The sequence below is a fragment of the Protopterus annectens genome, chromosome 2.part1 (assembly GCF_019279795.1).
Source record: "Protopterus annectens isolate FY-2018-M chromosome 2.part1, PAN1.0, whole genome shotgun sequence".
Classification (NCBI taxonomy): Eukaryota; Metazoa; Chordata; order Ceratodontiformes; family Protopteridae; genus Protopterus; species Protopterus annectens.
This window is the reverse complement of record NC_056729.1, coordinates 1,879,808,386-1,879,833,229: the sequence shown is the minus strand read 5'-3', so window position 1 is coordinate 1,879,833,229 and position 24,844 is coordinate 1,879,808,386. Positions and strand designations below refer to the sequence as shown.

The window sequence follows — 24,844 nt, the reverse complement described above, 5'->3', positions numbered from 1 at the left end:
AGACCTCACAGTCAGAGTGTCAAACAGTCACAGCCCTTAAGGCCAAACACAATGCCAGACACACTAGTCATTGGTGACTCCATAGTCAGACACACTGACGTCCCGCTCACCAGACTGAGTAAGGAGAGGGTTACAGTAAGCTGCCTGTCGGGTGCTAGAATCCGCCACATAACGCAAGCACTCAGGTCTCTCAACAGCAGGTACAAATACGACTCAGTCATTGTCCACGCTGGTGTAAATGACCTGAGACGTACCTCCTTGGACTACATGAAAAGAGACATTGAGGAGCTCTCTGATTATGTAGCCCAGGCAGGTATGGCCCTGACCTTGAGCAGTATCCTACCTTCACCAAGAGTGATGCCACAATACAGAGATAAGATGATCAGCTTTAACAATTGGCTTAAACTCTGGTGTCATTCAAAGGGGATCCAATGTCTGTCTGCCTGGGATGACATGCTGGACAAGCCACGCTGCTTCAAGGGATGGCATGCACCTGACACTCCTGGGATTCCGGATATTGGCAAAGGCTCTTGCCACCCCCATAGTGCCTTTTTTAGGCAAGGCTCAAATTCTAAACCTACCACCCTAGAACACAAAAAAGGAAAAAGCTAAGGGTAATGCTGCTCAATGCCAGAAGTCTCAATCTCAAAATGCATGCACTCGAGGCCCTTCTCAGTATGGAGAACATCGATGTCTGTGCTGTGACAGAAACCTGGTTCAAGGCTCCTGAGAGCACCCCAGCACTATCAGGTTTTACCTCATACCATGCGTTCCGGCCCCAAAATCCGGACAATACCAAGAAAGGAGGGGGGGTATCCATATTCATCAAGGACACCCACACCTCAAGATTGGTGGCAACGCACGATGCATCGGAGACCATCCAGGTGCAATTAACCATAGGCAAGACTGCTCTGCAAATTGTAGCATGTTACAGGCCACCCTCACAAACTCAGGAACCTCACATGGCTTTCCTGAAAACACTGGGATAAATGTATCTCCAAACACCATCATACTAGGTGACTTCAATTACCCTAATATAGACTGGGAACACTACTCAAGCCCAAATACCCTAGCCCAAAAGTTCCTGGAATTCATAAACTCAAACGCCATGGAACAACTGGTCACCATCCCCACAAGAAGAGAAAACATACTTGATCTCATCATCACGAACATGGGAGCACAATGTTCAACACCGGAAGTATACCCCTCACTGGTGAGATCAGATCACAAACTAATCTCGCTGGAGGTCCTCATCCCACCCCACCTGAAATAAAAAAGACCACAGTAAAGAACTTCTCGAAAGCCGACTTCACACTTCTAAAGACTAGTGTGGTCTCCTTTAAGGCCCCCGAGCCAGCGGAAAACAGTACCCAAGCCGCTGAATCACTTACAAATGCCTTCTACCAGCACCTACAGGACTGCATGGATAAGGCAATCTCAAGCAAAACAAAGACTCTTTGTACCAAAGGCAAGCGTCCAGTCTGGTGGACCCCAGCCATAAACAAACTCTACAACAAAAGGAGGAAGCTACTACAAGATCGAGCAAAATCCTTAAAAGGTAAGACACCTTTGATCACTACAAGTAAAAAACTAAGAGCTCTCATAAAGTCATCCAAAGCAAACTTTGAGAGAAAAATAGCTAAAGACTCAAAAGACAATCATAAGGCCTTCTTCAGCTATGTTAGAAACCTGGGTGGAAACTCCCAGATATGCTCAGAACTAGTTCAAAATGATGTGAAGATTACTGATCCTAAAGACATTGCCAACATACTGGCTGACAGGTTCAGTGCAAACTTCTCCCCTCCCCAAAAGGAGAGATATCTATACCAAACGATTGTAGCCCCCCAAACATCTCTAACGCCCAAGTGAGAACTGCTCTCTCCAAAGCAAAAAACACAGCATCCATGGGACCTGATGGTGTCCCCGGCTGTGTGCTCCACAAACTCAATGAGGAATTAAACCCACAGCTAGGACAGCTGTTTAATCATAGTCTCACCTCTGGATATGTACCCAGGGAGTGGCGCACTGCGACAGTGGTCCCACTTCATAAAGGCGGTGCCTCCACCGACCCTGGAAATTACCGACCATTAGCTTGACAAGCCTTATCTGCAAAGCCATGGAGAGGATCATAATGGATCTCATAAACAAAGACATAGGGAATTTGCAGACTTTGGATCCAACCCAGTTTGGCTTTGTCAAAGGCAGATCATGCCTTTTAAACTTGGTTGACTTTTGAAACAGTCACCAAAGCCATTGATGAGGGAAAGGCAGTCCATACAGCATACCTCGATCTGGCGAAAGCTTTCGATACAATACCCCACTCGGGTATCATTGAAAAACTCATCAGCTTAAATGTTAACCCATACATCACAAGATGGGTTGCAAACTGGCTGAGTGACAGAACCCACAGGGTCAGAGTTGCTGGCGCCATGTCAGACTCTAAGCCTGTCACAAGTGGTGTCCCACAGGGCTCAGTCCTGGGCCCACTCTTGTTTGGCATCTACTTCTCTGAAGTACAAGCAAACACAGGAGGGTTATGGCTGACAAAGTTTGCAGATGACTGCAAACTGGGCACCGTAGTCGAAAACACATCTGACACAGATATCCTTCAGAAAGGTCTCACAGAAACGGATAACTGGTGCCAGAGTCATGGCCTAAAGTTAAATGCCAAAAAATGCATAGTCATACCCTTCGGGAAAAACAAGGTTACCCCTAGCTACCATATAGGTGGCAATACACTGAGCACAGAAGAAGTTATTAGGGACCTGGGGACCCAGGTTGACAGTAGCCTGTCATTCGACACCCATGTAGCTAAAGTAGTTAGGAAGACCTTCTACATTGCCCACCTTATCATGAAGGGATTCACATCTAGATCAAGGGAGGTCACAGTTTCCCTGTACTCATCACTCATCAGACCAATGATTGAGTACAATGCCCCTTTCGGAATGTATCTGACCCGACACTTGCAGCAGCTGGAGAGGCCACAAAAGTTCCTCACCAAAAGGATAAAGGGTCTCAAAAATCTGTCCTATGCTGCCCGACTGAAAGAACTTCAGCTCTATTCAGTCGCTTACCGCTTGCTCAGAGGTGACCTGTGCCCGACATACAAGGCCATGTCAAACCCAGATTTGATGAATATGCTTCACCTCAATAAATCTAGATCCGTCAGAGCCACAAGGGCGGGAGACTTAAACCTTGACACGGCTATTAATAGGACGTGCTGGAGGGATAGATTCATCACCCAAAGACTCCCTATGCTGTGGAACAAAATCCCTGTATATGTGAGGCAGAGCACCTCGCTGGCCTTGTTCAAGAGAAATCTTGACCAATGGATGGGAGATCGCAGATATACCCCAGGGATTACCTCAGTGTCACTGCTCGACAGAGGCACAGCAAAACAATGGGTATAGTTCCCCATACTAAAGGGGTGGCGTAAGCCACAAAACTATGGGCTAGGCTTGTAAATGCCCTCGGGCAGATAGCCTAGTATAAACCTATGAACCTATGAACATCTGTTTCAAATTCCTCTTGTTTTTATACCTAAACTTAGGTCTTTCCCCCAACTATTCCTTTAATCTTGTCATCAGTAAGAAGTATAGGCCAATGTTTCTTAAAAATCTCAGTTATTGCCTTAATATCACTATTAAATTGTAATGTGACAGTCAGTGAATCAGGCGGTTTACTTCTAGTTTCTGAAATGCCAGTAGCTACACGAAAATATGGTTTCACTCTACTCCCCCTCAACTCAGCCCCAACATGCACACCCAACTCAATTTCTCTCTTTCTATAACAATCTTACTAAACTGTCTCCCCAGACTTACAATCTCTTCTTCAAATCTTTGGTCATTATTTAGGCAGGATACTCTCATCCCTTGCCCTTTCAATATATTATTAAAAATGTGGGGTTGATGCATGCTAGTTCGATGGAGGAATGAATTCCTATAACATTCTTTCCTAAATAGACGTGTACTAAAATTCCATTAATATCTCTGTCCACCGTGTCATCCAAAAAGTCTACAGTAGATCTAAAATACTTAAAAGTAAACTTCAAAAAATTTGTAGTCCCATGTAAGTACTCTATAAATCTAACAAGATCTATTTCATTTCTGCTCCATAACATATAGACATCATCTACAAAATGATTATAAAAGCTAATCAGGCTAAGAAATTCATGCCCTTGTAGGACAAACATATCCTCCCAATATGCCAACACCATATTGGCATAGCTGTTGGCACAAGACGTGCCCATTGCTATGCCCGAGGTTTGGATACGATAACTCCCATCGAAAACAAATACATTGTACGGAAGTGTAATCATAGGTTGAAGGATAGAATAAGGGAACATACATATTCTATTTGAATTAAGTATGAGAATAACGCACTGGCCAAGCATGTTATGTCAGAAGGTGAACATCATATATTTAAGTTTCGAGTTATTGATACGGTATATGAGTCCCTAAGGATGGGAGATATTTGTAATCACACTGAAAGGGTGGAGTCAACATGGATCCTTAGGATGCAATCTTACAAGGGGAAAGGCTTGAATGGTCAGGTTCCATTGAAACCTGTCCTTAAAGCAAGTAGATTGTTTAGATGAAGTTTTTCATATACTTTGACATTAGTTGTCTGTGTGTGTGTGTGTGTGTGTGTGTGTATATATATATATATATATATATATATATATATATATATATATATATATATATATATAATGAGAGAGAGAGAGAGTTTTTGTACATATTTTTAATATTTGTTTTGTATTTATGTAAGATGATTTTATTATAGTTAGTATTTCTAATATACAATATAGTATTGTGCCTTTATGTATTTTAGAGGTGTGGCATGATATTTGCATTTGATTGGTCAGATAATAGTATATAGGAAGTGGTCTTTTTAACATCTGATGAAGCAGTGTTGGAGAATAACTGTGAAAGCGCTTATTCCATCTGAATAAATACATTTATTTTTATTGGTCTAGGTTGCAGTTCATATTTGTGGTGTAAGTCGTGCGTTCCAGATACTGTTTTCTACATTGGACATGTTTAGACAAATATTTACTTTTTATTTTATTTAACATTTGTTGACCAGGAAAGTCCGACAAGGACACAGCTTATTTTCAGTGGAGGCCTGGGGAGAAACGCTCCAGATGCATGCCTTTAGAATGTGGGAGGAATCCAGAGTACCTGGAGGAAACCCACGCAAACACAGGGAGAACATACAGACTCCGCACAGAAGGCACCCCAGCCGAGAATCGAACTGAAGAACATCTTGCTGTGAGGCAGAAACATTAATTGCTGTACCACTCGTCGCCCTACATAAAAATACATTCCAAAAGGTGCATTATATTCAATAATGGGTCTGATAAGACACAAATAAACCCCTTGCGTTCAATACGCATGAAATATAAGACAGCTCAATGGCTCACAAGCAATACTAGACAACTCATCCTTAGTAGGAATAAAACCTGGACTAAATGGCGAACCACTAAAAACTCTTTTGATCACCTTACCTTCAAACCAGAAAGAAACAAGACAAAGCTAGCTATCTTAAAAGATAAAAAGAACTTTTATATCCATCTACAACAATCCTCCCACAACCAACCACATAAATTTTGGAAATCTATTAATACATTACTATCCCCTGGCAAAGTTGAAACACCCAATCCACTAGGCTCCAGCCCTGATTCTCCCTTACAAACAGCAAATGCATTCAATACCTTCTTTACTTCTACTATACTTAAACTAGCCAACCAACAAAGCCCTGACACCTCTTTGCTAGATAACCCAAGCTGCACTCCACCAATATTTCAACTCAAACCCATACCCACCTCCTATATTCTATACCTACTTCAAAAACTCAAACCTTCAACACCCTCAGCTGACAAATTACCAGCTGAATATCTCCAACTAGGTGCTAAAGCCATAGCCTACCCGATCTCTATACTAATCAACAGAACCTTAAAAGAAAGTACTATACCTTCACTCTGGAAGATCTCTCACATCATCCCTCTTTTCAAAGGGGGTGATTCGTTGGAGTATTCTAACTACCGCCCCATAGCACTGCTATCTTCTACTGTAAAAATAATGGAGAAATGTATCCACAAACAGTTACTTAATCATCTCCTATCCAATAATCTCCTTGCTAACTGCCAACATGGCTTTCGTCCATTCCACAGCACCACCACAGCATTATTATCCTTCATCGACTCCATTAATAAAAACCACAATAACAATATTCTCTCGTCAGCATTTTTTGTAGACCTGTCAAAAGCCTTTGACATGGTCAATCACCAACTCCTCCTACATCGTTTAAAATCTCTCTCTCTCTCTTGATAATCTTGCCTTAAACTGGTTTACTTCCTATCTTCATAATCGGAAACAGGCTGTTTTATGGGACAACCATCTTTCTGAACTTCTTCCTACCACTATAGGAGTCCCTCAGGGCTCCATCTTAGGTCCCCTCCTATTTTCCATCTTTATTAATGACCTGTATCTTGCCACCCCTCTAACTACTTGTATTCAATATGCTGATGACACCACCATTATTTGCTCTGCCACAAACCAAGCTGACCTCCACTCCCTTACCCAAAACACTTTTACCATTGTAGAGCAATGGTTCTCTAATCACTGTCTCCTCCTTAATCCTAAGAAAACCAAACTTCTCCACTTTTTACCCACACACCTGTCTCCCACTATTAACTTCACACTTACTTCTAACAATGGCACCCTTATCTCTCCAGACCAAACAACCAAACTTCTGGGTATTACTATTGATAACCTTCTAAAATTTGACGTTCATATTAACTCCATCATTAAAGCAACTAATAGAAAATTAGGTTCCCTCTACAGAATCAAATCTTTCTTAACTCCTGAAGCTAGAACTACCATAGCTAGAACCCACTTAATCTCTACACTACTATATGCTTCTCCCATATATACTAATCTTTCAAAATATAACCTTAATAAGCTCACAGCAGCATACAACAACATTGCCAGATTTGCCACTGCCTCTCCATATAAAATGCATCATTGCCTGAACCTCCTAAACCTAGGTGGGTTGGAGTTACCCCACCTAATTCAATACTATCAGCTCACAATTGCCCACAAAGCCCTTCATCACCCTGAGAATATACCTATGCTCTCCACCCTTATAAAACCCTACAACAACCAAAAAAACCTACGCTCTTCTAACAAAATACTGATTCAAGCTTCTCTCTCAAAGAACACCGCAGGCAACTCCATATTTTCCAACTCAGTTGCTAAGATTTGGAATCAACTTCCTCCAGACCTTACAGCCCTAACTTCTATCCCACTATTTAAAACCAAACTGAAACACTTTCTAACCAATCACCGGCTATGCTCTTGCAATAACCCTAGCTGAACTTTTTACCTCCTTTTTTCTCCTGCCCCCTTTTCTCTTTCTCCCAAATCTATGACTTCACACTTTCCATTTTCACTGGGAATTTGACTCTCTCTATTTAAAATATACTCTACTCAAATTTCTATTGTTAAACTTTAAACAATGTATTTAATTCTGTTACATATTTTGCTTACCTGTACTTAAGAAACTGCAACTTATTAAGCTTACCTGAACTTAAGTCTCTGCCTGATCACCTTTTTCTGAACATCTTGTAATTGTGGTGTACACGCCTTATGTTTTTGTAGTACATTCTTGTTTACTTATAACTGTCATGTAGTAGATAGTGGAGCTTTTCTCCCGGGCCTCCACTTGAAAATGGACATGTTATCCAGTTGGACTAGCCTGGTTAACAAATGTAAAATAAATAAATAAATAAATAAATAAATAAAGGGGAATCAAGACGTCTTTGGATCGGGTGGAGATGCCTTTGGAATTAGATGAGCCAGATAAAAAGCCTTATGAAATACTGTGGAGAAATGATGATTAAACAATAAGGAATTATCTATAAGAGAGCCTACATCCCTTATTAAAGCACCTGATTGAAGAGGTGTGTCACCTGTATGATATATGAATATATTTTATTCATATTTTGGAGCTTTTCTCCCCGGGCCTCCGCTGAAAATGGACATATATCCAGTCGGACTATCCCGGTCAACAAATGTAAAATAAAATAAAATAAAAATAAAATTTTGTTTTAATGAACTATGCTATATGTTTTTACATTTAATTTGTGGTCATTGTCCTTGGACTAATTGTTAATATGATCTGACCCATGTTGGAGCACTAATGAGTCAGTGGAGGATGAGCAGAAAACCACAGGCCAGAGTGTTGGCCTGAAGGTCTGAGAAACAGATGCCAAACAGGGGAGGGCATAACACTGCATTCTGTGATACATCAATGGTAACTTCTGATTCAGAAGTGGCACCTGTGACTAATCACATGGGTTCTGTTACACATAATAATGTCAAAAGCCTTGGCCAGGTCCAGATATACTATATGTGCATCATACCCTCTATCCATTGCTTTGGATTGGCATTACGGTTAAAGACTTTACCTCACAGAAACAAGGTACAGACTTTGATTCTGGCCTCTGGTTATTAACTAGGCTTGTAATAGTCAGAAGACTGACAGCCTAGTATTATCTACGAACCTATTAAAGAGTCGTGCAGAACACAAAGCTACACCATTCAAGCTGCACATGTAATTAATTAACTACACACACTGCTATGGTATGGACATAACTTTCAAATCTGGCATGAGAACATCCATCCTTGGTGATGGTAGGATACACTCCCAACCTAATCATCATGAGTGGTCACCCTCATGGGAGCATACCTCTGATACATATGGCACATAATGAAGACCTAGATCTAGAGATAACATCCAGCTTGTAGTATATTGAAATGTATTCAGTAGCCACAGCACAAATATCATCTAACTATGCACGTTTGAAAAAAAAGTAATAGTAGTGGCTATTACCCTAGATGAGTGAGCTCTAGGTAGATAGGACAATTAATAACCTGCTCCCTGGTGATAAGGGGAGGGGGTCAGGTGCTGGGGATGCCCTGGTTTACTGATGGGGGACAGGGGGTGAAGTTTTCACTGAACTTGTCTGTCAGCAGGTTGGCTATATCTATGGTGTTTGTGTCTGTGGTATTCTTGGCCACAACTTTAGAGCTGGTTTGGGAATTACCTTTGAGATTGTGGACATATGTGACGAAGACCTTGTGATTGTCCTTATTGGATATGGCCAATTTGGGCTAGAAGTTAGCCTTAGAGGATTTCACCTGTGACCTTATTTGCTTGTTCAGACAAAGGAGAGACTGTTTCCAACTTGGCACCTGCTCCTTCTTGGTCCTGGACAGCAATTTTTTCCTTTTATTATAGAGTCTGTTTATTGCTGCTGTCCACCAGACAGGTTTACTCTTCCTTGAGGAAGATGATTTGGTCCTGCCAGGTATTGTTGAGTCCATGGAGCTATATAGCTGCTCATATAGCTTTTTGGTGTAGGCTTGGACATTAGTCCTTGATTCAACTGAAGGGATGATGGCTGTGAAGCTGCTTATACCTGCTCTCAGGAGGTTGTAGTCAGCTTTGAAAACGTTTTTTTGGTCAACCCTGGCAAGGGGGGGGGGGGGGGGGTCAGGGAAGATGGTGACTTCGAAAGTGATTGCTTTATGGTCGGATCTTACCAAGGAGGATGATACTGTAGGGGTGCTACAGTGGCTACTCATGTTGGTTATTACCAGGTCCAGGATATTTTCAACTCTGTGAGGGGTGTCGACCAGCTGATCCAATGAATTGGCATTGATGAAGTTGAGGAATCTCTGGGCATTCGTGTTTGAGCTAGAACAGGTCTTCCATTCTATGGCTGGGTAGTTAAAGTCACCCAGGATCAGGATAGAGGGTAGAATCTTGATGGATTCAAGTAAGTCCAGATAGGTGGAGTGAGCCTACTGAGTCATGGTTGGTGGTCTGTAACTAGCTATTATTTGAATAGGTGTTTTGTCAGTAGTTAACTGCACCTGGAGTGTCTCCTGTGCGTCATACTGACTGACCAGCCTGGACGTGTGTATGTCTTTGATAAATATTGAAACTCCACCTCCTTTGGCTTTGTAGCCCTCTTTTTGGTGTCTGAAAGTATGGTAGGGCAAGTAACCTGGTAAGGATGGGGTGCTCTCTACAGCTTTGAACCAAGTTTCAGTGACTGCACAAATGTCAGCATCTTCCAGGGTGAGGAATGCTTGCAATGAGTGCAGTTTCATGTTAAGACTCCTAGCATTTAGCAGCATGACCTTTACATTTTATTCAGAAGAAATTTTCATGTTGGTAATTTTGTCCTCATGTTAATTTATTGAAAGCAGCCCGCCTAGGACATTAAAAATGTAATGGGAAGTTTGGTGAGTGGCTAAACCTCCTTCAAAAAGACCTGTCACTAGTGATGTACCCATGTTTAGTCCTTTCGCTACTTCTCTATGATATTTACTTTTCAGAGGTCAAAAATATTTTTTTTTTGTTTCCCTTGGAACATCATGTAACTGGCCCATTCCCCAGTACCCCATGTCCATGTTGGGTCTTCCAGCTTTATCTCCTACCTTCCCCCAGACTTATTCATGTACTGCTTGGGATAGTCGTGGATCCTAAGGGCATCCTGGTGGTTTGGCTGTCTCTGCTTCCATACTGGGGTGATTTTTTTCTTAATTGTCCTGCCCTCTTTCTTGCCTGCCTCTGACAATCGTTACCAACATTTGGGGAAAAGTACCCTCTTGGAACCACACTTCCACTAGGAAGGGTCATCAATGAATGCATTCTCACCCAGGATGGACATGTCCATCCCTCCCTGCCACTCCATCAGTCACCCAAGCTACTAATCAAACACAGTCCGACTGGGACATAGTTATGGCTTTATCTCTCTAAGCCATCAGAGTGGATTAAGGTCACAGATGATGTTAAGGGTATGTGGTTGAATAAGTTTGAAGATGACTGCAAACTTGGAGCTATCATAAACTGACTGCAGGACACCAAGATCACCCAAGAAGGCCTGTCCCAAAAACATGGACTAAAACTAAATGCCAAGAAGTGTATAAGCTTATCCTTTGGGAAACATGACTCTGCTTGTACATATGACATTGGCAATGCATCCCTAAAACTGATCCCATAGTTAGGGATATGGGAACCTGTTTCAGCAATGAAATGTCCTTTGACCACCAGGTATCCACTTTTGTAAGGACGATGCTGCATCCAGATCCAGGGATGCAATTATTCCACGCTACTTGGCAATGATTAGGCTAATCATTGAGTACAATGCACCTGTCCAAACACTTGTCACAACTGGAATGATCACAACACTTTTTTACTAAACACAAAATCAAGGGCCTAAATCGGAAAAACTAAGCAGACCCCCCCAAAAGCCTTATCCTTCTTCCCAGTATTATTCAGGCTACTGATTGGTGACCTCACATATAGAAGTTCAACAGATCCTGTTCTGTCAGATGTATTACACATTCACAAGTCTAACAGTACCATAACCACCTGCGCAATGTATCTCAGTCTCTTCGGCAAAATAAATAGAGCATGTTGGGGGAATATGTTTGTATCACAGAGAATACCACTTCTGTGCAACAGTGTTGTACTCCACATAAAACAAAGCACTTCTCTTACTCAAATGTTCAAATGTAATGTTCAAATACACTCACAGTTTAGTACCCCTGTCCATCATGGATAGAGGACCCATGTAAACATCCCAACATATCCTTGTTCGAGCCATCTCTGGGGCATTTGTATATAAAATATAAGAGCTATAAAGTACTAACAAATGTAAGGCTAGGCTTCTTAAGATCCTTACCGATCAATAGCCTAGCAACTACCTATGAATCTACAAATCTATGACATATTTATAATGCTGCAGCTAGATGCGCAGCAAAACAGATCTGGAGAGAAAACTATTTTTGCCCGAGCATTATGGGTAAAAAAAGGAGGGAATAATAATCTGGGAAAGTTTCAGATGCCAAGTTTCCTAATGGATTAGATGTCCTTATGCCAGATGTATTATTCCCATAACTAAAATTTTTTTGTTTTTTCTTCTTCTCACAGATAAAGCGAAATACCTGGACAACTCAAAAATATATGGAATTATTCATTGTTGCAGATAATGCCTTGGTAAGTTTAAATTTCCTGTTGTTTAGTACATATGTTCCTGTAGATGTGATCATTATTTTAATGTATTTAAATACATGTAGCTATAGAATCTTCATATCAGTTAGCAACATGCATAAATGTGGTTAGCATTTGTATCCTAATAGTAATTTGCAATATATATATATATATATAGGAGCGCTACAGAATCCTGAAAGCCCCAAAAAAAATACCGAAAACTCAAAATACTGAAAACACACAGGATACCAACACTCACTATATTCCAGAATAAGTACATACAGAAACATATTACCCTTCAAATATATGCAGGGGGGCAAGCCCACCTGCACCCCACACCCCCTGCTACTTAAATATATCAACTCTGACATTGCACTTCACTACACTAAGTGCAATCTTGGAGTTGATATATTTAAGTAGCAGGGGGTATGGGGGGCTTGCCCCCCACATGGGGGGGTGTAGGGGGGCTTGTCCACCTGCTTATACTTGGAGAACAGTAATATAGTTTGTGTTTTATTTGTTTCTGTTTGTACTTGTGCTGGAATATAGTGAGTGTTGGTATCCTGTGTGTTTTCAGGATTTTGAGTTTTCAGTATTTTGAAGTTTCAGGATTTTGGTCTCAGGATTTTGGGCTTTCAGGATTCTGTAGTACTCATATATAATTTTAAAGTATTCTGATTTGTTTGCTTTTGGTCCATTTTATGGCAAGAAAGGCTTCATTTCACACAGTCTATTTATCTGGATAACTAAACAAATAAATATCAACCTTCCTTTAGATACAGCCAAGGTAAGCTGCACCATCCATTTTACTATAGTATCACTGCACTGCCCTCTTTCAGATTAAGCTATGCAACTTTGTCAACCAAATTTTATAATTTTGTTAAATATGCAGTCCGTGAATTATGGAATAAAATGCCAAACTAACTAAAAATTAAAAAAAAAAATGTTTAAAAAATAATAATAAATGCTGATGTAACAAAGCATACCAAGTATTAACAAGGCAAACCAAGTGTGATTGTTTCAGCAATACTAGATTAATAGATGCATTTTGATAAACATCAGCTGTGATTTTCAGTTAAGTAGCCCACCTCTAAATGAATATCTTGAGTTCAATCTATCAATAATGCTACAATATAGTATACATATTAAAATTTTATAAATATGTTAGTAGTTAAATGGGATACTTTAAAAGGCAGATAACTGTAAGATCACATCCTGCCCCGTGCAATGCTGTACTTTTTAAAGTGGTTACTTTCTGAGTAGGAATGGATTTTTAACCGCTACTTAAATGTATCAACTCTGAGATTGCATTCCTGGAAACAATGGGAAACAGAAAGGTCCTACCAAACACCCTGATATTGGGTGATTTCAATTACCCAAACATTAACCTGGAGAACTACTCAAGTACAAACTCCCTTGCCCAACATTTCCTAAAATTTATAAACTCAAACACCTTGGATCAACTGGTCCACACCCCCATCAGAGGTGACAACATACTGGACCTGGTCATCACCAACATGGGCGACCGGTGTTCCACACTGGAGGTCAACCCCTCGCTGGTTAGATCGGACCACAAACTAATCATTCTGGATATCCACATTCCGTCACCACCCCCGATCAAAGAAACCACCATGAAAAACTTTTCAAAAGCAAACTTCATGTTACTTAAGACCGAGGTTGGAAGTTTCAAATCCCCTATGCTAAAGGATAATGCTGTCCAAGCTGCAAAATCCTTTACTAATGCATTCTACGGGCACCTACAAGAATGCATGGATTGTGCTATCCCAAACAAAACCAAGACTCACTCCTCCAAGAAAAGGAAACCAGGCTGTTGGACCCCTGCTATAAATAAGCTATACAGTAGAAGGAGGAAACTAGTACAGAAAAGAGTAAAATCCCAAGAAGGGAAGACAGCCCTGATCAGTATCAGCAAGAAACTACGTTCCCTCATAAAATCATCCAAGGCTAGCTTCGAAAGAAAAATTGCCATGGACTCCAAAGATAACCACAAGGCATTCTTTAGCTATGTCAAGAATCTAAGTGGCAATTTTCAGATCTGCTCGGAGTTAGTGCAGAATGGCACAAAATACACTGAACCAACCGATATAGCCAACATCCTGGCAGACAGGTTCAGTGCAAACTTCACCCCCCTTTCACCCCCAAAAGAGCCCATAACTATACCAGAAGAATGTAGTGCCCATGAAATCAAAGACACTCAGGTTAAAACAGCCCTCTCCAAAGCCCAAAACACAGCATCAATGGGACCGGACGGTGTCCCAGGCTGCATCCTACACAAGCTCAAAGATGAACTAACCCTTCACCTAAACACACTGTTTAAACTAAGCCTCTCCACAGCCTATGTGCCCACAGTGTGGCGCACAGCAATGGTTATTCCGCTCCACAAAGGTGGAGCCACAACAGACCCTGGGAACTATCGCCCTATAAGTCTGACTAGCTTGGTCTGCAAAGCTATGGAGCACATCATCATGGATATCATTAATAGAGACATTGGGAGCCTCCAAACACTGGACCCTATCCAGTTCGGCTTTGTTAAGGGGAGATCATGCTTCCTAAACCTGGTGGACTTCTTTGAGACAGTTACCAAGGCTATAGATGAAGGAATGGTGGTCCACACAGCCTACCTAGACCTCACAAAGGCCTTCGACACCATTCCCCACTCAGGTATTAATAGACAAGCTCACCAGCCTGAACATAAACCCCTACGTCACGAGATCGGTTGCCAACTGGCTCACGGACAGAACCCACATGGTAAGAGTTGCGGGAGCTAGGAGCGGGAGAGTTGTGGGAGCTAGGTCTGACTCTAAACCGGTTACAAGTGGTGTTCTCCAGGGCTCAGTCCTAGGACCCCTCCTGTTCGGCATATACTTCTCAGAGGTACAGGCAAGCACAGGAGGACTATGGCTGACCAAGTTCGCAGATGACTGCAAACTAGGGGCTATAATTGACTCTCCAGCTGACACACACATCCTCCAAAAGGGTCTGACTGAGACAGATACCTGGTGTCAAAACCATGGCCTCAAGCTAAATGCCAAAAAGTACATAGTCAACCCCTTTGGAAAAAACAAAGTACCCACAAACTACCACATAGGTGGTAGCTCCCTAAATATGGAAGTAGTAATAAGAGATCTTGGGACCCAAGTAGATAGTAACCTCACCTTTGATAATCACATCGCCAAAGTGGTTAGAAAATCCTTCTATGTGGTCCACCTAATCACAGAAGGGCTTGCATCCAGATCGAAAGAGGTCATTGGGCCCCTCTACGTATCACTCATCAGACCCATCATACAGTACAATGCCCCATTTGGGATTTACCTTACAAGACACCTGCAACAACTGGAAAGACCACAGAAGTACCTCACCAAGAGGATCACTGGCCTTAAGTAGATGCTCTACGCAGCTGAACTGAAGAAATCCCAGCTGTACTCAGTTGCATACCGCCTACTCAGAGGTGATCTCTGCCTGACATACAAGGCCAGGTCCAACCCAGAATTGATGGACATCCTCCACCTACAGAAAACCATATCCCCTCGAGCCACATGCTCCAGGGATCTAAACCTCACCACAACAATAAATAGGACGTGCTGGAGGGACAGATTCCTGTCCTAGAGACTTCCCATGCTCTGAAACAAGATTCCAATCTATATTAGGCAGAGCTCCTTGCTAACCCTCTTCAAGAGAAACCTTGACGAATGGATGGGAAACAGAATGTTTACCCCAGGGATCATTTCAATGGCTCTGCTGGACAGAGGAACTGGGAACTAATCTAAGGGGGCAGCAAAAGCTAACACATTCCGGCTAGGCTTATAAATGCCTTCGGGCAGATAGCCTAGTACCCACCTATGAACATAGAGCAGGTGTCACTGCTGACTGTTGTAGCATTTTCTAATGTGCTGAACTGTGGATTAAGTTACTGTTACACCAGGATGTATACTATTAATATTTACTATAACTTACATATATAACTGTTGTTTAAACCTGTTATACTTCTGCTGGACTAGTTTGTGGGACTAACTCAGTATTTTTTGCTTGAAATGTACATAAAAAACATGTACTGTCTGATACTTGGGTCCTTGAATGTATCACTGGTCTGTATTGATTTTATGATTTTATATGAGGTGAGTTTATGTATCTCTATGACATGCTATTAGTAACTACTCTATTCTACTGTAATTTACTGTGTTTTTGCCATGAGGTCCAGGTTGTTGCTGAAAATGTTCTTTTAACCAATTCACTTACCCAGGTAACAAATGGAAAATCAAATAAAATAAAAACCTGTATTGTATTCAACAAGAAAGAAAAGCATACATGAAATCTATTGTAAACAACTCACACAGGTATATTATTATTGCTGTTAAATGTTTGCCTTTCTTTCTAGTCACTCTTGGGCACCTTTATTAATTTAGAATAATCAAAGCTAAGTTAAAGTGCAGACTAACTCAGCAACAAACATATATGTCAATTATAAAATGAAATTAGACCTTTGAGATACTCCCTATAAAATAAAATTGAGGGTGATCCTTGTATACCCACTTTAAGTGTAAGATAACTAAATCTGTTGGGGCTATTCTTAAACACATACCATTCGGCACACTCCTGTTTCAAAGAGGAGTGCTCAGTGCATTATAAGGGAGTGATTCAAGGACTGCTGTAGCACTACAGTATTATGAAGGCTCCAACAACTAGAGGTGCAGCATAGCTCTTAACTGTCCAGATTTTCACAGAATGCCCAGATTTTTAGCTCATATTTTTTGTCTGTTCCTCATAAAATCTGTGGTTTAATGGCAAATCATGAGGATGATCTGAGGATTGAAGTCACTAAATAATGACATGCGTTCGAGTTTCAGACTTGAAATCCTTCAGAAAATGTATGTTAAAACAACCCCCGTTACTCTAGCAACTTTCTAAGTTTATAAGAGCAATATTTAAAATATATAAACAAATATTTAAAATCTGTCCCTATTTTTGGGCCTTTGTCACCCCATTTTGTCAGGCTTTGTCCAGATTTTTTGCACTAACAGGCTGAGAGGTATGAGGTGCAGTCATGTTGCAGAATACAATCACATTTGAATGGTATAGTCTGGAGGCATGACTAATGCAAAACAGCCATGTGCTCTGCTCCAGAGCTGTGTGCTGTGAACAGAATCGCAAAGTACAGTGATTCACAAACAAGCTTTACTGTTGTATTTTGTGCAGTGCAATGCAATGAAGACTAAACAAGGTAGCTTCATAGTTTGGTCCTAGGTTAGCTGTCCTTATGAGTCATTTTAAACCTATCCAATTTCCCTTTAAAAGGAGAAAATCAAACCCTGCACCTTGTGTCTGTGAGGCAAACACCTTAACCATTATACCAACCCGCAACCCCTTCTACACAGTTTAAACCCACTGCTGTCTATGTCAGCAGTGGCTAAGTTAGTACAAGTGGGTTCTGCAAGGCTGTGTGTGTGTGTGTGTGTTTGTATATAGGTGGATATGCTGGTGAAACATTAACACAGTTCTTCCATCTACATTAAGTGTTAAATTCAGAGACATGCACATTAGAGGCTAACAGGTGTTTGCTGAGTGAAACTCTTTCATGTGTGAGTCACATCACTGTAGCCCTACTGGAGATCACCAGTGAAGCATTAGGAGTGCTACAGTGATAATTTATTTGAACAGCCCTTATCCCAGTGCAGTCTTTAGCCGCGCTGTCATTTAATCTTCACATTTTCTTTTTTACTAAGTGATGTATCAAACTCATCCATTGTAGATATTAACTTTGAATTCAATCATTGTGTGATAGTTTTGTTTGCTACTACAAATATTCAAACCCCATTGCTTCCTATTACTTTGTACAATGAGACCCCCTCACATACCCAAACGTTGTGCAATCAAATCATCCTCGTGCTAAGCAGCACCTCGTATTTAATCTACAAAACAAAAGTTTAGCAACCCATCTTTTCCTACACTTGTTTGCAAGGACTACAACTGCCTTCTATTTTCATTAGACTTCAACAAAGAATTTTAGTCTACCAATTCTAGCTATGTAGACCCTTTTCCTCTGGGATATCCAATTTACTATCTCTAACAGATAACAAAAATATTATTCAAAGCCTCAGCCCTCTGCCATATTGTGATAAAACCCAGATTATGACCTACTATAACATAAAACATCTACAAACAATGAAAACTTTTTTCCCTCCTAGAAAGGGTGAGGGAGTGGAGGGCATCAGTGAGTGGCTGTTGCTGGCTCACCTGATGCAGCAAGATCAGCTGCATCTCTGACCCCGGATGGTGGGTTGTGCTACTGAAATAGCAACTATTAAGCATGGGTAGCATGTACTGCTGAAATGGGAAGGCAGTCCCAATTGCGTAGGACTTCACATGGGATCCTCCATATTTTACAGCATTAATTAACACCACCATCTACAAGTAGAGGGGGTTGTTGAGTAGGCCACTACCCCAACTGGACGACAGACATCCTCCAAGCCTGACTCTTCCCTCAGTAGGGAGCAAAGTGGCCTATATGCTGTCATCTGGCTCATGGAATGAATGGGACATAAGACTCTCAACAGGGTGCATTTATGAATGGGCAATTTGGCAGCTTACACTTCATGAGAAATTAATGGTTCATTAGGTCTGGAGGAAGTGGGCTTGATAATAATCTGCTGGGATGGCCAAAAAAGTTACCAAAGGCTTAATTTCCTCCCTTCCTAAAACAGTACACAAAGCTGTTATAACCTATTTTATCACATATGGCAGCTTTGTTCTGTGTTCATGGTGCATCCAAAAAGTGCACCTATCAAACTGATTTACATTTCTTGCTGTTAATTCAACCAATTGTTCCACTTAGCTTCATATTTAAATACAGATTTCAAATACAACATCTTTAATTGGATCACATCTGATTATGTGTCTAGATCAGAGACATTCAAGCTATCTATCTCCTCTGGAAGAAATATCTTGCCCAGTGATAACCTACTGAGGTTTACTGCCATTGTATACAAACTTTTACCATGTTTTTGATTGCTTTTAAAATATCCCTTGGAATTTCATCCATAATGCTTGGAAACCATACAACAGAAATGGAGAAAAATCACTGCCCATACTCTTTGAGTTCTAACCCAAGCAGATTTCATCTATGGAAAATTTCCTGTGATCTTTTCCTTAAGGATCAATACATTTTGACAAACAAATGATACAATGTATTACCTAGTCAATCACCCAGGTACTTCAATTATTCTGCTTATCACAGATTTGGATAACTCAACCAGTGTCAGGAGCACAACAGGTAGCACACTTCCTTTGTTTTCATTTCTATAAATGCACAATTGCGTATGTCACACATGATAATTTAATAAAATGTTTCTTGTTTAGAAAAAAACAAAACAGGCAGCATACTTGTCTTTGATGCAGAAGGCTGTGGGTTCTATTGCCACACCAGGTTAATGGATTACTGACATTGCAGTGCAGCATGGGGGGGGGGGGGGGGTATTGAACTCTTGAGTGTGTTATCCTTCAGATTAGATATTAAACCAAGGTTCAATCTGCCAGAGTTAGTGGTAGTTTAGGTAGATGTTAAAGATCCCATGGAACCTATCAAAAACAGTAAGGGAAATTCCCCAGTGCCCTAGCCAAATTTCAACTAATAGTATAAATACCACCTCGGGTCTCTCCTGGTTAAATACCACCTCGGGTCTCTCCTGGAAAAGAGGCCACTAGCCTAGTGGGACTAACCTGGTCAGCAAATGGGATAACTAAATAAAATAAAATCTGTTTTGACATTAGGGATCATAATTTTCTTCCACTACCTCTGTTTTCATCTTACTAATTTTGTATCCTTATATAGTGGATATGAAAAGTGTACACACCCCTGTTAAAATGCCAGGTTTTGTGATATAAAATGAGACCACAATAAATAATTTCAAAACTTTTCCCACCTTTAATGTGACCTATAACCTGTACAATTCAGTTGAAAAGCAAACAAATCTTTTAGGGGAAAAAATATAAAAAACGTACAATAACCTGGTTGCATTAGTGTGCACACCCTTAACTAATACTTTGTTGAAGCATCTTTTGATTTTAATTATAGCAGTCAGTCCTCTTGGGTACACACCTGCCATCAATTAGAGAGACTCTGATTAACCCCAAATAAAGTTCAGCTGTCCTAGTAGGATTTTCCTGACATTTACTCAGTTGCCTGCTACAGCAAAAGCCATGGTTCGCAGAGAGCTTACAAAACATAAAAGGGATCTCATTGTTGAAAGGTATCAGTCAGGAGAAGGGTACAAAAAAATTTCCACAGCATTGGATACACCATGGAACACAGTGAAGGCAGTCATGAAAAAATGGAAAAAATATGGGACAAATGTGACGTTGCAAAAAACTGGATGGCCCTCCAAAATTGATGAAAAGAAAAGACGAAAACTGGTCAGGGAAGCTGCCAGGAGACCTACAGCAACACTGAAGGAGCTGCAGGAATTTCTGGCAAGTACTGGTTGTGTACTACATGTGACAACAATCTCCCGTATTTTCCATATGTCTGGACTATGCAGTAGGGTTGCAAGATGGAAGCCTTTTCTTACACAGAAAAACATCCATGCCCGGCTAATACAATGTGTTATGGTCTGATGAGACCAAGGTTGAACTTTATGGCCACAATTCCAAAAGGTACGTTTGGCACAAAAATAACAATTTGCATCCCCAAAAGAACACCATCCCCATGGTGAAGCATGGCGGTGGCAGTATCATGCTTTGGGGTTGTTTTTCTTCAGCTGGAACTGGGGCTTTAGTCAAGGTGGAGGGAATTATGAACAGTTCCAAATACCAGTCACTTATGGCCCAAAACCTTCAGGTATCTGCTAGAAAGCTTAAGATGAAGAGGCATTTCACCTTTCAACATGACAATGACCCCAAGCATACATCCAAATCAACAAAAGAATAGCTTCGTCAGAAGAAAATTAAAGTTTTGGAATGGCCGAGCCAGAGCCAGACCTAAATCCAATAGAAAATCTGTGGGGTGACCTGAAGAGGCCTGTGCACAAGAGATGCCCTCGCAATCTGAAAGATTTGGAGCACTTTTGCAACGAAGAGTGGGCAAATATTCCTTAGTCAAGATGTGCTATGCTGACAGACACCTACCCATGAAGACTGGATTCTGTAATTAAATAAAAAGGTACTTCAACAAAGTACTAGTTTAAGGGTGTGCACACTTATGCAACCAGCTTATTGTATGCTTTTTATTTTTTATATTTTTCCCCTACAGATTTGTTTGTTTTTCAATTTAATTGTACAGGTTATAGGTCACATTAAAGGTGGGAAAAGTTTTGAAATTATTTATTGTGGTGTCATTTTTTTATATCACAAAAACCTGGCATTTTAACAGAGGTGTGTACACTTTTTATATCCAGTGTATTTTACGAAACTTGTCTATCATTGTATATAATAAATATCCCTTCAGGGTCAGTCATATAGACCAATGTATCATCTGCAAATAATGCATTTGTAATTCTTTTATACCAACAGGATGAAAGACTTCTATAAAGTTAAACCCTCAGGTCAATCAGATAAAAAATAGAAGTTATGTTCTTACCATAACGTTCCATGTTAGTTGTCTTCTTCTCGCCTTCTTCTTGCTGGATGGGTTCGGAGCCGACCTCGGCTCCGACTCGGCCACTCTAAAAGCTCGAGAGTTGGTTCCACCGGCTCGAGGCTCCCCTTATATCCCACAATGCTAGGCGAGAGTTACCTCAGATCTCGTTTGTAAGCTAACCCCAGCTTATAATAGAAACAGTATATAACAGAAAAACTAAAACAGAGTCCACCTCTGACAACAGGGAGAAGAAGGGTGACCTACATCCTGATTCAGGAATATGCAAACAGCATATGCCTAAGTAAAGAGGTGGTAGAAAGAGAGGTCACAATCACAACTCCTTTAGGTCTGTCCAGGCCAGGGGGAAGGAGGGTGGGGCAAAAGAAGCAGAAGAAGACAACAAACATGGAACGTTATGGTAAGAACATAACTTCTATATGTTAAGTTGTCTATCTCGCTTCATCTTGCTGGATGGGACCGTCCCTAGCACCTTGTCCCGGTGGCCTAACGGAACAGACTCCTGAGAACAGTGGAACCAAAGTTAGCTCTATGCCTAGAAGCTAAATCCAACTTATAATAAGAAATGAAAGTGTGAGGAGTAGCCCAAGTAGCCGCTGCACAAATGGTGTCAATAGGCAGTCTGTCTTGGAAGGCTAAAGAAGTAGCCAAAGCTCTGGTGGAATGGGCCTTAGGTTTATTAGGCAGCTTTTGGTGTCTAATTTCATACACAAGGGAAATCAAAGATGTTAGCCATCTGGATAATGATACCTTTGAAACTGAAAGTCCCTTTCTGCCTTCCGGATAGGAGACAAACAGTTGGTCAGATTTTCTGAATTGTTTTGTTCTATCTAAATAGTACCTCAATTGACGATGAACATCCAGGCAGTGTAATTTTTGTTCAGATCTATTGGAATATTCTGGAAAAAAGACAGGGAGATCAATGCTTTGATTTAGATTTGACGTCGAGACTACCTTAGGCAAAAAGGACGGGTTCGTTCGTAAGGATACCCTGTCCTTATGAAATAATAGATAAGGAGGTCGACAGCTGAGTGCTTGAAGTTCTGAAACTCTTCTAGCTGAAGTAATAGCTACCAGAAAGAGAGTCTTCCATGATAGCAATTTTAAGGAACAGGAGACTGCAGGTTCGAAGGTGGAAGAATCAAAGAAGCCAGAACTAAATTTAGGTCCCAAGGAGAAGGAGGATTTCTTATAGGAGGTCTGAGAAGAAAAACTCCTTTCAAAAATGCTTTACAAAGCTTGTGGGACATTAAGGCAGATTCAGAAATACCCACATGAAAGTTAGAAATAGCTGCCAATTGAACTTTAAGAGTAGAGGAGATGAACCTGCATGGAAGAGTTCAGCTAGAAAATCAAGGACTATTTGGATGGAAGCAGTGAAAGGATCTATGTCCCTTCCTTGAGCCCAATAAGTGAAGCGTTTCCACTTACTCAAATAAATCTTCCGAGTGGAAGATTTATGGGAAGCTATCAAAATATCTCGAACAGAGTGAGATAATTGAGGAAGCCTGGCTAAGGTTGGAACTGGAGGAACCAAGCAGTGAGGTTCAGAGAGGGGAGGGAGCGATGTACCTGACCCGACTGATGGATCAAAAGATCTGGAACTAGGTCCAGATGCCACGGTCGCCTCAATAGAAATTGATGTAGAAAGGGGAACCACACCTGTCGAGGCCAGTAAGGAGCAATGAGGATCAATGAGGCCTTCTGAGCGATAGCTTTCTGTATCACTTGAGAGATTAGTGGGAAGGAGGAAATGCATAAAGAAGTCCCCGGGGCCAAACTTGGACTAGAGCGTCTCTGCTGGGTTGGCCTGGTAAAGGGAATAGAGTGAAATATTCTCTGCACTTGCTGTTTTGGGGAGTAGCAAAAAGATCGCAGCAAGGCTGACCCCACTTGAGGAAAATTTCTCTCACTACAGAGTCTTTCAGAGACCACTCATGAGGCATGAGGATAGCTCTGCTCAACTTGTCCGCAATTTGATTGGACTTCCCGGGGATGTGCGTTGCTATCAGAAACCGCTGAGAAGAAATCGCCCATTGCCACAATCTGAGTGCTTCTCGACACAGGGGTATGACCTGGTTCCGCCTTGTTTGTTGATGTACCACACTACAGACATATTGTCTGTCTGGATTGCAATCGTTCCCAAGGGAAGAGAGTCTTGAAGGGCTTGCAACGCTAAAAGCACTGCTCTCATCTCCAGAACATTTATGTGCAAGTGGCATTCGTTTGGTTGCCATGTGCCCTGGACCGTCCTGCCCTGATAATGCCCCCACCCGATCAGGGAGGGATTCGTTGTGAGAGTAGCAACCTGAGGGTGGAACAAAGGGTCTTCCCAACAAGAGCTGAGGGGAAGACATCCACCACATGAGATGATTTCTGCACGCCTGCGTGATCATAATGGTGTGGGACATTGGAAGTTGCTGGTATGACCATTGTGTAAAGAGCATCCATTGAAGGATTCGCATGTGGAATCTGGCTAATGGAAGCAGAGGTATGGCAGCCGCCATAATTCCCAACACTTTCAGTACCAACCTGGCTTTGATTTTGTTGTTGTTGAAAAGGAGTGAGACCAGTTTGTGAATGTCTGTTATTCTTTGATGTGTTAGTCTTGCAGACATGTCTACTGTGTCTAGATTTGCGCCTATGAAAGTAATAGTACGACAAGGCGACAAAACAGACTTTTCGCAATTTATTGAAATGCCTAACTTTTGACAAATGCGAAAAGTGTAATCCCTGGCCATCAGAAGGAGATGCTTGGTGGGAGCTGTGAGGAGCCAGTCGTCTAAATATGGAAACACCTGGAATCCTTGTCGTCTCAGGTGAGAAGCTACCACTGCCATGCATTTGGTAAACACCCGGGGGGCAGTGGTGAGACCAAAGGGCAGGGCCCTGAATTGAAAATGACTGGTTCCCAGCCTGAAGCGGAGGAATCTTCTGGAGCGTCTGTTCATTTTTATGTGATAGTACACATCCTGAAGGTCTATAGAGCACATCCAGTTTCCTTTTCCCAATAGGGGAAGGATGGACTGCAGCGTGACCATCCGAAATCTTGTTTTCTTGACTGATTTGTTCAAGATACTGAGATCCAAAATTGGTCTCCAGTCCCCTGTTTTCTTTGGAACTAAAAAAGAACCTTGAGTAGATTCCGGATCCTTTCTGGTCTGC

The 24,844-nt window shown here is 41.4% G+C and overlaps 1 protein-coding gene across 1 annotated transcript in view; it reads left to right on the top strand.

Moving 5' to 3' along the window:
• The window catches only part of LOC122794677 (disintegrin and metalloproteinase domain-containing protein 33-like), a 2,280,125-nt gene that overhangs the window by 1,195,662 nt on the left and 1,059,619 nt on the right, over positions 1–24,844 (top strand). The window contains exon 7 of the mRNA XM_044063306.1: positions 12,013–12,078. Coding sequence (XP_043919241.1) covers positions 12,013–12,078 — 66 coding nt within the window. The remainder of the gene's footprint in view (positions 1–12,012; positions 12,079–24,844) is intronic.